The 13,631-nt window shown below is 38.2% G+C and overlaps 1 protein-coding gene across 1 annotated transcript in view; it reads right to left on the minus strand.

Moving 5' to 3' along the window:
* Window positions 1–13,631, minus strand: part of GYS2 (glycogen synthase 2) — a 57,537-nt gene that overhangs the window by 25,567 nt on the left and 18,339 nt on the right. Inside the window, exons 4-5 of the mRNA XM_024733243.1 lie at window positions 13,425–13,607; window positions 7,935–8,079 (exon numbers count right to left, since the gene is read on the minus strand). Of these exons, the coding sequence (XP_024589011.1) occupies window positions 7,935–8,079; window positions 13,425–13,607 (328 nt within the window). The remainder of the gene's footprint in view (window positions 1–7,934; window positions 8,080–13,424; window positions 13,608–13,631) is intronic.

Here is a 13,631-nt window from a genome sequence, read left to right on the forward strand (position 1 = left end):
ATATATATACACACATATATAATATATATATATGAATAACTTTGCCATACAGCAGAAACTAACAACAATACTTCAAGAAAATAAGTTAGAAAAAAAAGATGTGTCTTGAAATTAATTGTCTCAGTTTATTAGCCTAAAGAATTAGGTCAATGAGGTCTTTTAACATCTGTATTTCTAGTGAAGAATAACCTCCCACATAGAGGCCTACATGCAGTGGTATCCAGCACTCCAGGAAAAAGAGAGAGAGAGAAAGATGTTTTATCAGTAGTATTTGCCCATCTCCATGGTGTAAATACTCCCACCATGACTGATTTCAAGCTACTAATGTGAATACAGAATCAGAAAGAGATACAAAGTAACACCGTTACATACTATTTCCACCGTACTAATGCAATAGACATAAATGAGAGTATTGATCACGGTAAAATGTAGTAAAATAACTAGGAATTGATGTCTTTTGAGTACTAATTTTGCTTTTAGTATAATATTTAATTGTAAGTTTACATAATTTAACTTTTTTCTTTTATTTATTTTTTTATACATCAGGTTCTTGCTAGTCATCCATTTTATCTACATCAGTGGATACATGTCAATCCCAATCTCCCAATTCATCCCACCACCACCACCAGCCCACCCGCCACTTTCCCCCCTTGGTGTCCATGCATTTGTTCTCTACATCTGTGCCTCTATTTCTGCCCTGCAAACCGGTTCATCTGTACCGTTTTTCTAGGTTCCACATATATGCGTTAATATACGATATTTGTTTTTCTCTTTCTCACTTACTTCACTCTGCATGACACTCTTTGGATCCATCCACGTATCTACAAATTACCTAATTTCGTTCCTTTTTATGGCTGAGTAATATTCCATTATATATATATACCACATCTCCTTTATCCATTCGTCAGTCAATGGGCATTTAGGGTGCTTCCATGACCTGGCTATTGTAAATAGTGCTGCAATGAACATTGGGGTGCATGTGTCTTTTTGAATTATGATTTTCTCTGGGTATATGCCCAGTAGTGGGATTGCTGGGTCATATGGTAATTCTATTTTTCGTTTTCTTAAGGAACCTCCATACTATTCTCCATAGTGGCTGTATCAATCTATATTCCTACCAACAGTGCAAGAGGGTTCCCTTTTCTCCACACCCTCTCCAGCATTTGTAATCTTTTAATGTTTTGTTGGATTCTGTTTGGTAGTATTTTGTTGAGGATGTTTGCATCTATATTCATGAGTGATGTTGGTCTGTAATTTCCTTTTTTTGTAGTATCTTTGTCTGGTTTTGGTATCAGGGTGATGGTGACCTCATAGAATGGGTTTGGGAGTGGTCCTTCCTCCGCAATTTTTTGCAGGAGTTTGTGAAGGGTGGGTGTTAGCTCTTCTCTAAATGTTTGATAGAATCCACCTGTGAAGCCATCTGGTCTTGGGCTTTTGTTTGTTGGAAGATTACTTATAAACTTCCCTCTTAGAACTGCTTTTGCTACATCCTGTAGCTTTTGGATGATTGTGTTTTCATTGTCATTTGTCTCTAGGTATGTTTAAAAGTGAGGTGTTAAAGCCCCCCACTATTACTGTGTTACTGTCGATTTCTTCTTTTATAGCTGTTAGCAGCTGCCTTATGTATTGAGGTGCTCCTATGTTGGGTGCATATATATTTATAATTGTTATATCTTCTTCTTGGATTGATCCCTTGATCATTATGTAGTGTCCTTCCTTGTCTCTTGTAACATTCTTTATTTTAAAGTCTACTTTATCTGATATGAGAATTGCTACTCCAGTTTTCTTTTGATTTCCATTTGCATGGAATATCTTTTTCCATCCCCTCACTTTCAGTCTATATGTGTCCCTAGGTCTGAACTGGTCTCTTGTAGACAGCATCTATATGGGTCTTGTTTTTGTATCCATTCAGCCAGGCTACGTCTTTTGGTTGGAGCATTTAATCCATTCATGATTAAGGTAATTATCAATATGTATGTTCCTATTCCCATTTTCTTAATTGTTTTTTGTTTGTTTTTGTAGGTCCTTTTCTTCTCTTGTGTTTCCCACTTAGAGAAGTTCCTTTAGCATTTGTTGTAGAGCTGGTTTGGTGGTGCTGAATTCTCTTAGCTTTTGCTTGTCTGTAAAGCTTTTGATTTCTCCATCGAATCTGAATGAAATCCTTGCTGGGTAGAGTAATCTTGGTTGTAAGTTCTTCCCCTTCATCACTTTAAGTATATCTTCTCACCCAAATTCTGAATTTATTATTTTTTTAAAAAAAATACAAAACAAAACAGAATAAATTCGGAATTTGGGTGGACAAAAAGTCTCTTACCACATGGATGCCTTTGAAATAAGGAAAATGAAAAGAAGTTTGATATTCTTAATTACATATAGCTAATCCAGCTCCCTGGATCCTCTCTTTTTTCTCTAGGTAGTAAAGCAACTGAGTAAAAATAGGATTTTGTAAATGAAAAACATTGTAGAAACTGAAGAATAACTGTATTGTGGAAACCAGAACTACTCTAGTCTAAAATCTCTTGCTTGGACTCACAGATGTAGAGAACAAATTAGTGTTTACCAGTGGGGAGGTGAGAGGGCAATATAGGGGTGGATGATTGGGAGGTACAAACTCTTGAGTGTAAGAGAGGCTCAAGGATGTGTTATACAATATGAGGAATATAGCTAATATTTTGTAATAACTGTAAGTGGAAAGTAACCTTTAAAAATTGTATACATTTTTTAAAAATATTGAAAGAATAAAAATAAATAAAATATCTTGCTTGGTTTTTGGAGCAGGCAAAATATTAGATTGCAAGCAACTTATCTTGGCTATGCACAGAGCTCACAGAATTGTTGTAACAATCCAAGAAAGTAACTTCTTATTTCATTCCTTTTTTGCCCTCTTGGGTATATAGGCATCTCCTGTATAGATGAAGCCTTGAGTCTTATCTGTTGTTCCCTTAAATTTTACCTAATCAAAGAGGACTTCTCTGAAACGCTACATAAAGAAAAAATCAAAAAAAAACATGCCCACCACCTCCACCTCCACTCCCTATTCCCTTACCTGATTTACTTTTCTCCACAGCATTTATTAACCCAAACATATCGTGCATTTATTTGATAATCTGGTCTATTGCCTGTCTCCTCTCTTCAGAATGTAAGCTCTATGAAGGTAGATATGTGCATTTATCCACTTACCCTTTCCTACTGCTTGAAGCAGTGTTTAATAATTAATTGTTGGATGAATGAATAGTTTCTATATTACTTTATTGAAATGTTGCTCCATACTTAGAATTTTGGGACATAGAATCTCCATCAGTTTGAAAGTCTAATTGCTCAGGAATTCTGAACCAAGGGTGAGTTATGATTCCTTGGGCATCTAAAATAGTACTATTGAAACAAGAAGGTCCTACTGCACGGCACAGGGAACTATATTCAATATTCTGTGATAAAACATAATGGAAAAGAATATGAAAAAGAAAGTATATATATATATATATATAACTGAATCACTTGGATATACAGCAGAAATTAGCACAACATTGTAAATCAACTATACTTCAATAAACTAAATTTTAAAAAATAGCAGGTCTGGCTGGGCAGCATCCAGATGGTAGCACTTACAAGCTGTTTGGTTTTGGAATAGTCACTTGACCTCTCTGTGCCTTGGGTTCCTCATCCATAGCAAGGAGGGATAATAATAGTTCTTATCTCATTAAGCTAATGTGATGATGAAATGAGATTATTCATGTGAACAAAATACTAGAATGGGGCCTGACACATAACAAGCATTCAATAAATAATATTGATCATGGAAAAATAAAAATAAAATAGTATTATTGGCTACCAGTTGTTGACAGCACAAAAACAAAACAAAACAAGCAAAAACAACAACAAAAAAACCCCTAAGAGCTTGCCACCAAAAAGGAATTGAATGCTGCCTCGGTGTCTTATTTAGAGTGCATATGTTGTCATCACAGTACCGTATCCTGTTTTATCATCAGGTTTTAGTACTGGCACAGCATGTACACCTCACTACAGATGTGTAACTAGTTTAAGGAGTATTTGCTCATACTTTTATTCCAATTTTTTTCCTTAGGAAGGGCTCAGGTCTTAGTTCTAAGCTGGAAGTATATTGCAGCAATGATTAAATCCAAAAGAGCTGACACTGATGCTTCTTTGTACTTTTTTAATTTCTGAGAGATCACCATGGGAAGTCTGTTTCTTGTTGCAAGTTTATTCTACTGGTTTGAGGGCTACTGGGACTCCTTACCAAGGGGATTTTGGATCATTCTTTGCTTTGATAAGTGGAAGTGACTTTGAGAGAAGCAATTCAGAATATAGCTTTCAGTGATATCACGTATGCAATGACTCACTATAATCATGAAGAAGGAATATAACAACCTTGGCCAAGGGCCACCTGAAAAAGTGCTTATTATATCATAACTGAACACTCCATACCCGCCTTGTCCATATGGTATTATACAGACGCACTGTCAAAATATTCTACAGGATTTTGAGCCATTTTACTGAATGTTCTGAATGCAGTAGACACTCCTGGGATTCATTGTCTTGTGAATAATTCACATCATCGCACATCACATAAGGGGACTGCTAGAAATTCCCTAAACTCCATATAATAGATTTTGAGAGTCATACCAGTTCAAGATGAATATTCTTGCAAAACACCCTCTCTGCAGCCTGGGTTGGGGTTTAAAGCTGTGCTTAGTGTGTTTGAAAAAAGTCTACAGGAGCTTTGGACCCCAATGACCTTTCTGGCAAAATGGCATGAAATCACTCACTGGCTAGAGTATTTTGTTTGGTTGACATTACAATGTCAAATTTAGTTCATTTATATGACACCTCTTTAAGATGACATCACAAACCCTACATTTTCTAAGAAATATCCAAATTGTGAAGTTCGGGCAGATGGTAGAGTTCTACAACAAAATCAAAAAATTCTTACAGGGACGTTGATTCTCTTTGTAAAATTTACATCTCTGAACAAAATCAGATGGTTTTGAATAGAACTGTGCCTTCGAGTTTTTCACAAACCCAAACCACCAAACGTTAGGTGAAAGGAGGACAATGAGTGATTTTACAGTAAATGTGGGAATGCATGAGCTGCCGGATGTATTGGCGTTCTTCAACTGGAGATAATTCGTTTGGGAGTTTTTTGCTTCAACACAGAATAAAAACTTTTCAATATATAATCCATGAGGGCAATCTTTTTTTTTTTTTTTTTTTTTACGCGGGCCTTTCACTGTTGTGGCCTCTCCCGCTGCGGAGCACAGGCTCCGGACGCGCAGGCTCAGCAGCCATGGCTCACGGGCCTAGCAGCTCCGCGGCCCATGGGATCTTCCCGGACCGGGGCACCAACCCGTGTCCCCTGCATCGGCAGGCGGACTCTCAACCACTGAGCCACCAGGGAAGCCGAGGGCAATCATTTTGATGTACATTATTTTCAAGTTTCAAAGCAGATGTATTCAATTGCATATTGGTAATTAGTAAATTTATAATGTTGCCCTCTCTCCAATATTTTTAAAAAATCATCTTTTCAACATCAGATGTTATTTTGAGTGGAATTTATGGTCAAAGTATAATAATACAGTAATAAATAAGGCTTTGCCAATTAGCATATGATAATATTATTAAAAATATCTTGCCCTACATAACCTTTTGATCCAGCCAACATTTCCCTCTTGCTCTGGAGCTACGCCCACACCCTTTAGCTGTGGTTATACTTTTAACTGGGGAAGACTTCAAGGAAAACGAAAAACTACTAAGTCATGATGTGCTTTATGATGCTTTTTCTCAGAATGCTCTTGGGAAAAATTTTGTGCTTAATAATCCATTAAAAGTCTGTGGACCTTCTTGAACCACAAAGCATCAGGGATCTCACAATTTCTATCAGAGCCACCACGTGATTCTTTTACTAGTCAGAAATGGAGTAGCTTATGGGGTTTATAGTTCTACTAGAACCTCCACGTGAAGTTAGCAGAAACAGAGATGAGAGCTTGGGAAAAGTCTGATCCATACAAAATAATAATCGTTGTCATTTTCTGAACCTTTACAATGAACCAGGCACTGATCTGCGTTCTTCCCGTGTAGTAACTTATTTAATCACTGCAACAATTCTAGATAAGAGATAGTATTATCATCTCCATTATGCAATTAGGGCAAAGAGAGCTTAAGCAACTTTCACAGTGTCACACAGCTAGTGACATATATTCAACACAAAGTCATTTTTGATACTGAACTCAGGCAGTTTGGCAACAAGTCCACAGTTTTCACCCCTATCCTACAGCAATCTCCTTAAGAAAACAGGAAGTTAAGAAAATAGTATATAGAGAAAGCAGGATCCAGAATCTGATCACAGAGAATGTCTGCTTTTAAAAGATGGAAGATAGAAGACAAACTATGAGAGACACTAGAAAAGAATCATATTTGAGAAAACTTAGAATATGTGATGTCATGAAAAGTAAGGGATGATAGAGGTATCTGCCACCTTTAACTTCTAAAGAATGTCAAGGAACATAAAGAAAATTACAGAATTCTGAACTTGGTGACTTTGAAAAAGCAATTTTAGACCAAGTGTTGGAGGTTGGAAATTAGAGTTGAAGGGGCCGTGAGTAAGTGGAAGAACTATGGATTATTTTTCTAAAATATTTAACAAAAGGAGGGAGGATGGGATTGTATAGACATCTGACAGAGTAGTGGCTTCAAGAGAAATTTTTATTTTAGAATAGAAAAAAATAAAGCATTTTCATAAGCACAGAAAAGGATACTGAAGATAGGGGAAAAAAGGAATCCAAGAAACAAGTGAGCATATTGATGTAGCAAACTCCTGTAAGAGACATGAGAGTGAGAACCCAAGTGAATCCAAGAGAAGCCTGGGAAAGAAAAAAGAATAGCATAGGATCTTGAGGCTGTCACTACTCAAATTACTTGGATTCTTCTTTTTTAATTATCTAGAACTTTGAAATGCTTTCTCTGATATTCAACTGGTATCTGAAAGAAAGACAACTAGAGACAAGACCACAGCAATCAAGCAAGGAGGATGTACTAATTAGGACTGTTTGGTTGCAAGTGACAGAAGCCTATTAACACTAAGTATAATAAGGAGGGATTTATTAATAAGATGCTGGAGTGTCTCATAGCAAAGACTTAGCTGGGCCTCAGGAATTAGTTTAAACCATGGTCTAAATCACTGTGGAAAGTACAGAGTTCTCTCTCTCTCAAACTGTTTCTGCTTCTTATTGTACTTCACTGTAGTTTAACTTTCTTTGCATCTCATGCAACATAATGGGAAAATGGGCACTGCTAACAGCTTCCAAGGTGACATTTCTGTTATACAAGAGTGCATTCAAACAGACTCATCTGTTTAGACTCCTTCTTATGAGAGCATTCTGATTGGTCCAGCTTATGTCAGATGTCTACCTCTGGACCAATCAGCTGTGGTCAGGTGACAGTGTCATGTTTTAGGAACATGCCTCTTGGCATTGCAACCTCTGGATGGGTCTGGGGATAGTTCCCAGAAAAACTTACAAGAAAATCTTGGGAGAAGTAAAACAACAGGTTTCTACTGAACAGGACTAATAAGGCGATGTTCTAGGATGTAGGACTAGGGTAGTATCACTTACATTTCTGATATTTTCTGGACTTTCATTTTCTTAAAATAGAAAAATCAACTCAGCTTGCTTACGCACAGGAAGTCATTATGACAACCCAGTTCAGAACTAGGTCATTTTAAGCATAGACTATAAGACAAGCACAGATTGTACACTAGTATGTTCCAGATATAGCTTAGTGTTCAAAAAAGCTACTGAAAATATGTGTAAAGATTTGAGTGGTAATAGTGAATGCAATTTTTCCTCTTATTATTATTTTATGCATTTTTGTTTCAAACAAAATTCTCATAGGTCGGTGACAAACTCAGGGATAATAATTACCAGGCTTTCTCTTCAGCATGTGTTCTGCCTCTATCGCTGTTATTTCAGAAACAGTGGTGAATACATGAGCACAATGGACTGAGGCACGCTCCATGCAATACCGGTGATAAATCTGCCTTTCCCCAGCCTCTTTGTCTATGTTAAACTGTGAACACAAAACAAAACACATGCACATACACATTTGCTTACACCGATCCTTCTACACGAGCAAAACAAAATCACATATTTCTCATATTGTTTTTCCTCAAAGCTGTGTGAAATTTTATGACCACAAAAGAAATAATGATAAATTTCTGTTAAACCCATTACTAAAGCACATAGCTACTTATGCTTACAAAAAGTGCTGTTTAGTTCATCTGTGCTTCTAAACTGTCATTTAACCCCCTATGTAAATATTTCCCCTTTGCTATAATCATAGAGAATTCTTGATTTTTTTGGCATTTTAATTTTACTTATTTTATAAATGTTGAGCTAATTCCTTTCCCCAAGGTCTTTATCATATTTTTTCCATAAGAAATGAAACAAAGCTGACATTAAACTTGATACTGAAAGTAAGGATAAGTATTATCCTTCTTATTCATTAAAGGAAAGAAACCTGACAAAGAGAAAAGACAGTGCTTTTCCATGCTATATAACTCCCAACACCGTGAAATTTCAAGGAGTGTACAGTTACTTTAATTAGATGGTGTGTTAGATTCTGTAATCATCCATTATTCTGGGTATCTTAACTTTAAAAAACAAGCCAAACCCCCAACAATTACTTAACACAGTTAGCAACCGTTGTGGGCTTTTGCCATTTTGCTTAGTTACTGAATGTTATGTCTCTATAGCTGCATATGAAACTAGCAGTGTCTAAGACAAAAAAGTATATAAAGTTTCTGGCATTGTATTAGTGGGGTGCTTTTTGTAATAAAGATTATTAGAAGCTCAAGTCTATGTATCAGACCCTTCTAAGAGCGATATCATATTTAATCCTCATAAACCAGAGACACATTTTTTGTCTTCATCTTACGTAGGGGGAAATTGAAACTTTTAGGGGTTAAAAAACTGGCCCAAGGTCACATTCCTATTAAGTATCTTAGCAGAGCCCTAAATTGATCCCAAATCAGTTTGACTCCACACCTGGGCTCCTGCCTGCTTTTATATCAAGTAGATTCCAGCTCAATCAACATGGCAATCCCAATAACGACTGCACCATATAGAGGAATGTACTAAAAGAGACTCCTTGGATGATTCTAGAGATTACAACAGGGACGTTCCTAGAGCATTCTTTCTTTTTTTTACGGTACACGGGCCTCTCACTGTTGTGGCCTCTCCCGTTGCAGAGCACAGGCTCCGGATGCACAGGCTCAGCGGCCATGGCTCACGGGCCCAGGCGCTCCGCGGCATGTGGGATCTTCCCGGGCCGGGGCACGAACCCGTGTCCCCTGCATCGGCAGGCGGACTCTCAACCACTGCGCCACCAGGGAAGCCCTAGAGCATTCTTTCTTGACTGTAATATTTGCAACCATCTCTCTGAAAATGACTGAATCAAGGCTCTATATGGCATGCTTAGATCAGCTCTGTATGGCTGGTCTCATTCATTCAACCAAATCTCTCATTCAGCCTACATTTGTTTAGTAATTTACATACTTTTGTTGCTTTCAGAGAGCTTATAAATGAGAAAGCAGGTAAAAATTGGGCAGAAATGAGTAAGTGTCTGAGTAAGGTGCAGGATCAGAGAGGGTCTGATTCATCCTGGCTGAGGAGAGAGAAAAGTATCTCATATTTATGCAATTGTTCATATTGTCAATATCACCTCTAGAATGTACGATTTTCAAGGGCAAGGAACATGACTTATTAATCTTTGTATTTCTAAGTTGATTAGATAAATAAAATGACATTTGGACTGAGGCATGAAAGTTTAATTTGGGGAAAGGTTATTTTGGACTGAGAAATTTAGCTGCCCCAAAGAACAAATATATAAAGTCAAGCTGTATGTGCAGAAAATGGCAGGACATCTGACGTGACTATAGCATTGGGTGTAGAATGTAGGACACGTAATAGAGAGACATCCTGGTAATAGGACCAGATCCCAGAAGTCCCTGAAGACAAGGCTAGAAATTCAGCCTTTGTCCTGAATACAATGGCAAGCACTGAAAGGGCTCAGCTAGAGGTATGGTAAAGACATAGTCTATGTTTGAGAAAAATAACTCTGGAATGAAACGTTTCCTATTTCATTAAGTTTGGGGGAAATTACATGAGTTAACACATATCAAATGTAAGTGTCTGGCATATGGAAAGGGCTTGATAATTTCAGCTATTGTTATTATTTAGTAGTGCCGTTATTGTAGAGAATAGTAAGATTTCACATGGGGTAGCACTTAACATTTGAATACTATTTAAAGGTGAGAAGATAGGGTTCCTAAATGAGGAAACCAAGTATGCAAAAATACAGGGAGAGGATAGCAGAGGCCTTGCGATCCCCTATAATTGAACTTGACCAGCTCAAAACTTGGTCAGAGGAAAGAGTTAAAATCCACCAAACAATTGTCTATGGCTTTCTTCACCATTTTCTAATCCCAAACAGCCCTGTCCTCACTTTCCCATCTAGGAAATCCCATTGCTATCAAGAAAAGAGAGGCCTAAACATAAGAAAACGAATGCCCATCCCCTTTTTATTTAAAGCATTAGGTATCTAGTCATTATCATTGAGAAGATGATTGACCAATGGCAGGACCACTAAGAATGAATTTTGAAACACCTTCATGGAGAGTCTCAGAAAATTCATATGCTGGCTGAAAATAGTTGCAATCTTATTTTAACTAATACATTTAAGCCAAAACATAAACAAACATCAAGGTCCTTATGAATCAGCTATTAACCAAAAAGGTTTTCAGTTAATGTCTTTGAGTAAAATAGTTCTAATCTTTCTGCTTTTATCAAAGGTAAATGCTTTTATCCTTGTTCTCATTTCCCCCCGATGTCTACTTGCCTGAGTCAGAGCTCACTGAAACTGACTGTGGATCCTGTACCAAAGACTAATTTATGACTCATTTCTTATGTTGAACTTTTAAAAACTTTTCATATATATAATTTGGTGTTTTGCTGTTTCACTGAATTTCTAAACCTACTGTGAGCATTGGAAGGTCTGCTGTAGAAATTGATATGGGGGCCTTTCCTGTGAATAATGATTATGAGGGTTTTTTTTGTTTTTTTTTTCTCGGTACGCGGGCCTCCCACTACTGTGGCCTCTCCCGTTGCAGAGCACAGGCTCCGGACGCGCAGGCTCAGCGGCCATGGCTCACGGGCCCAGCTGCTCCGCGGCATGTGGGATCTTCCCAGACCGGGGCACGAACCCGTGTCCCCTGCATCGGCAGGCGGACTCTCAACCACTGCGCCACCAGGGAAGCCCTGATTATGAGTTTTTAACTTAAAACCTAGTTCTTAATTACTTGTTATTTATTTACTAGCCACTCTGCTGAGCAGGACTTTTTAGTAGAGAGATGGGCTGGGGTCTGGCTAAGCTTCGGTATTTCAACAAGTGAGGGGTTTAAGCGAGGGAGATATATAATCATATTGGAAAACAGTGTGATATAAACACTGACCTTTTACTGAACAGATACAGTTATAATATATAACTATATATTATAATGGTTTTGTTCCTTAAAAACGATTAATAAAATCTGATGAATATTATTAGTTGTTTTTATTAATTGTTTATCCAATGCTCTTAAGTATTCTGCTGTGAAATATTTGATATGCCTCTGTAATATTTTCTCTTTCACAAAAATCAAAGTCCGCTCTTCTCCAGGAAACATGGTGGTTGAGTTTATCACAGATCACTGGTTTGCCCTCATTAGTCTACCATTAGGAAATCTCCCTGATCTCCTGACTTTTTGAATTCCTTGTTGACTTTATTTTAAATATACATCTAATGTTTACAGTTTGACCTTCAGGTTTAGCTGACCTTTTTATAGGCAAGCTCTCCTTAGGACCATTCATTGCTTTGCAAATGTTAAAGTTTGTCTGAAAGAACTATCCTGTGCTCAAAATGTCTCTGAGATGATAGTATAATTTTCTGCCCTCATTATCTGAGTAGTAGCATTCATATGTTACAAACACACACAAACATACACACACTCACACAAGCATGCTTTCTGTTTCATAGAATTCTAGAACTTTTTTAAACTGGGGGAGTCTTTAGAAATCGACTTTCCAACTTCCTAATGTTCCTGATAGTGGAACAGAACCCTAAAATACTAAATTGACTTAATTGGCAACATAGATACCAAATCTGCAAAACTCCTGGCTTTATGTTACTCAAATGCTTGATCACTATTACTGACAGGATGTTGTGAGAAACATACTTTTATTAATCTGATTGAACTGATGGAAAATAGAAGAAGTCAAAACTGAATGACTTTGGGTCATAGAATAAGGCAGTCTTCTAAGATAGGCAAACCCAACTGTTTAGTCATGAAGGACCCACATCCCTGTTTTTTCTTTTCTTCAGAGATGTATTTCTTACTCGTAGATCTTTTCATTCATCTTTTTTTCATTATCTTGTACTAATTTCATCTTAATACTCTCCGAATTTATTTTGTTTCATCTATTCTTTTATTTTCTTTTTTAAAATTTTTTTAAAATTAATTTATTTTTGGGTGTGTTGGGTCTTCGTTGCTGCGTGCGGGCTTTCTCTAGTTGCGGCAAGTGAGGGCTACTCTTTGTTGCGGTGTGTGGGCTTCTCATTGCGGTGGCTTCTCTTGTTGCGGAGCACGGGCTCTAGGCCAGCGGGCTTCAGTAGTTGTAGCACGCAGGCTCATTAGTTGTGGCTCGCGGGCTCTAGAGCTCAGGCTCAGTAGTTGTGGTGCACGGGCTTAGTTGCTCCGCGGCATGTGGGGTTTTCCCGGACCAGGGTGCGAACACGTGTCCCCTGCATTGGCAGGTGGATTCTTAACCACGGCGCCACAAAGGAAGCCCCACATCCCTGTCTTTGATAACTCTGTTTTACTAGACCCCCACAAAGCTCCACCTATAACTCACTGCAGAGTCACAGCAGAAATCTGACCTTTGCTCACTTGAAGGATGGAGGAAGTAAGGCTCATAGAACAAGTTGATGGCTAGATTCCCTGCCATGCACCTGCCACTCAGATCTGTGTGTGGATCCAGAGTCCTCACAGCATTTCCCAAGCTTCAGAGTAGACAGCAGCCCGACCTCACATCCTCAGTGTCTGACTCCCACCAGATGCCTTTGGACCTTGGGTCTATTGCTCCAAAGTGGACAGCCATCTGGCCTCTCCCTGCTACACTCTACTGCACTCTGAACAAAGTTAAACTATATGAGCTCTCAGTCACTCAGGGGAGGCTTTGTCATGAATACTGATTGGTTGAAAGGGCATTTCTGCCATCTGGATGACAGACGAAAGACGAAGGTCAATATTTCCCATCCTTCAGCTTCAAGGATCAGAAAGAAAGGTGATGAGGGGGGAAGGTGGAAGGACTAATTACCTTATCAAGGTGGTTGTAGAAATCGATGTTTGCTGCACAGAGATACCTCCCAAGCAGTGTGGCGTGAGTGGTAAAGACTGTAGCAATCGGAAGTTTCCGAGCTCGAGAAAGAATCAGTCCAGTCCCAGCCTGCCATTCATGGAATTGGACAATGACGTGTTTCCCATCGGCATGATCTGTCACCTACACCGGAAAAGAAGCTTTTAG

Source organism: Neophocaena asiaeorientalis, unplaced genomic scaffold (genome assembly GCF_003031525.2).
Source record: "Neophocaena asiaeorientalis asiaeorientalis breed wild unplaced genomic scaffold, Neophocaena_asiaeorientalis_V1.1 scaffold150, whole genome shotgun sequence".
Lineage (NCBI taxonomy): Eukaryota > Metazoa > Chordata > Mammalia > Artiodactyla > Phocoenidae > Neophocaena > Neophocaena asiaeorientalis.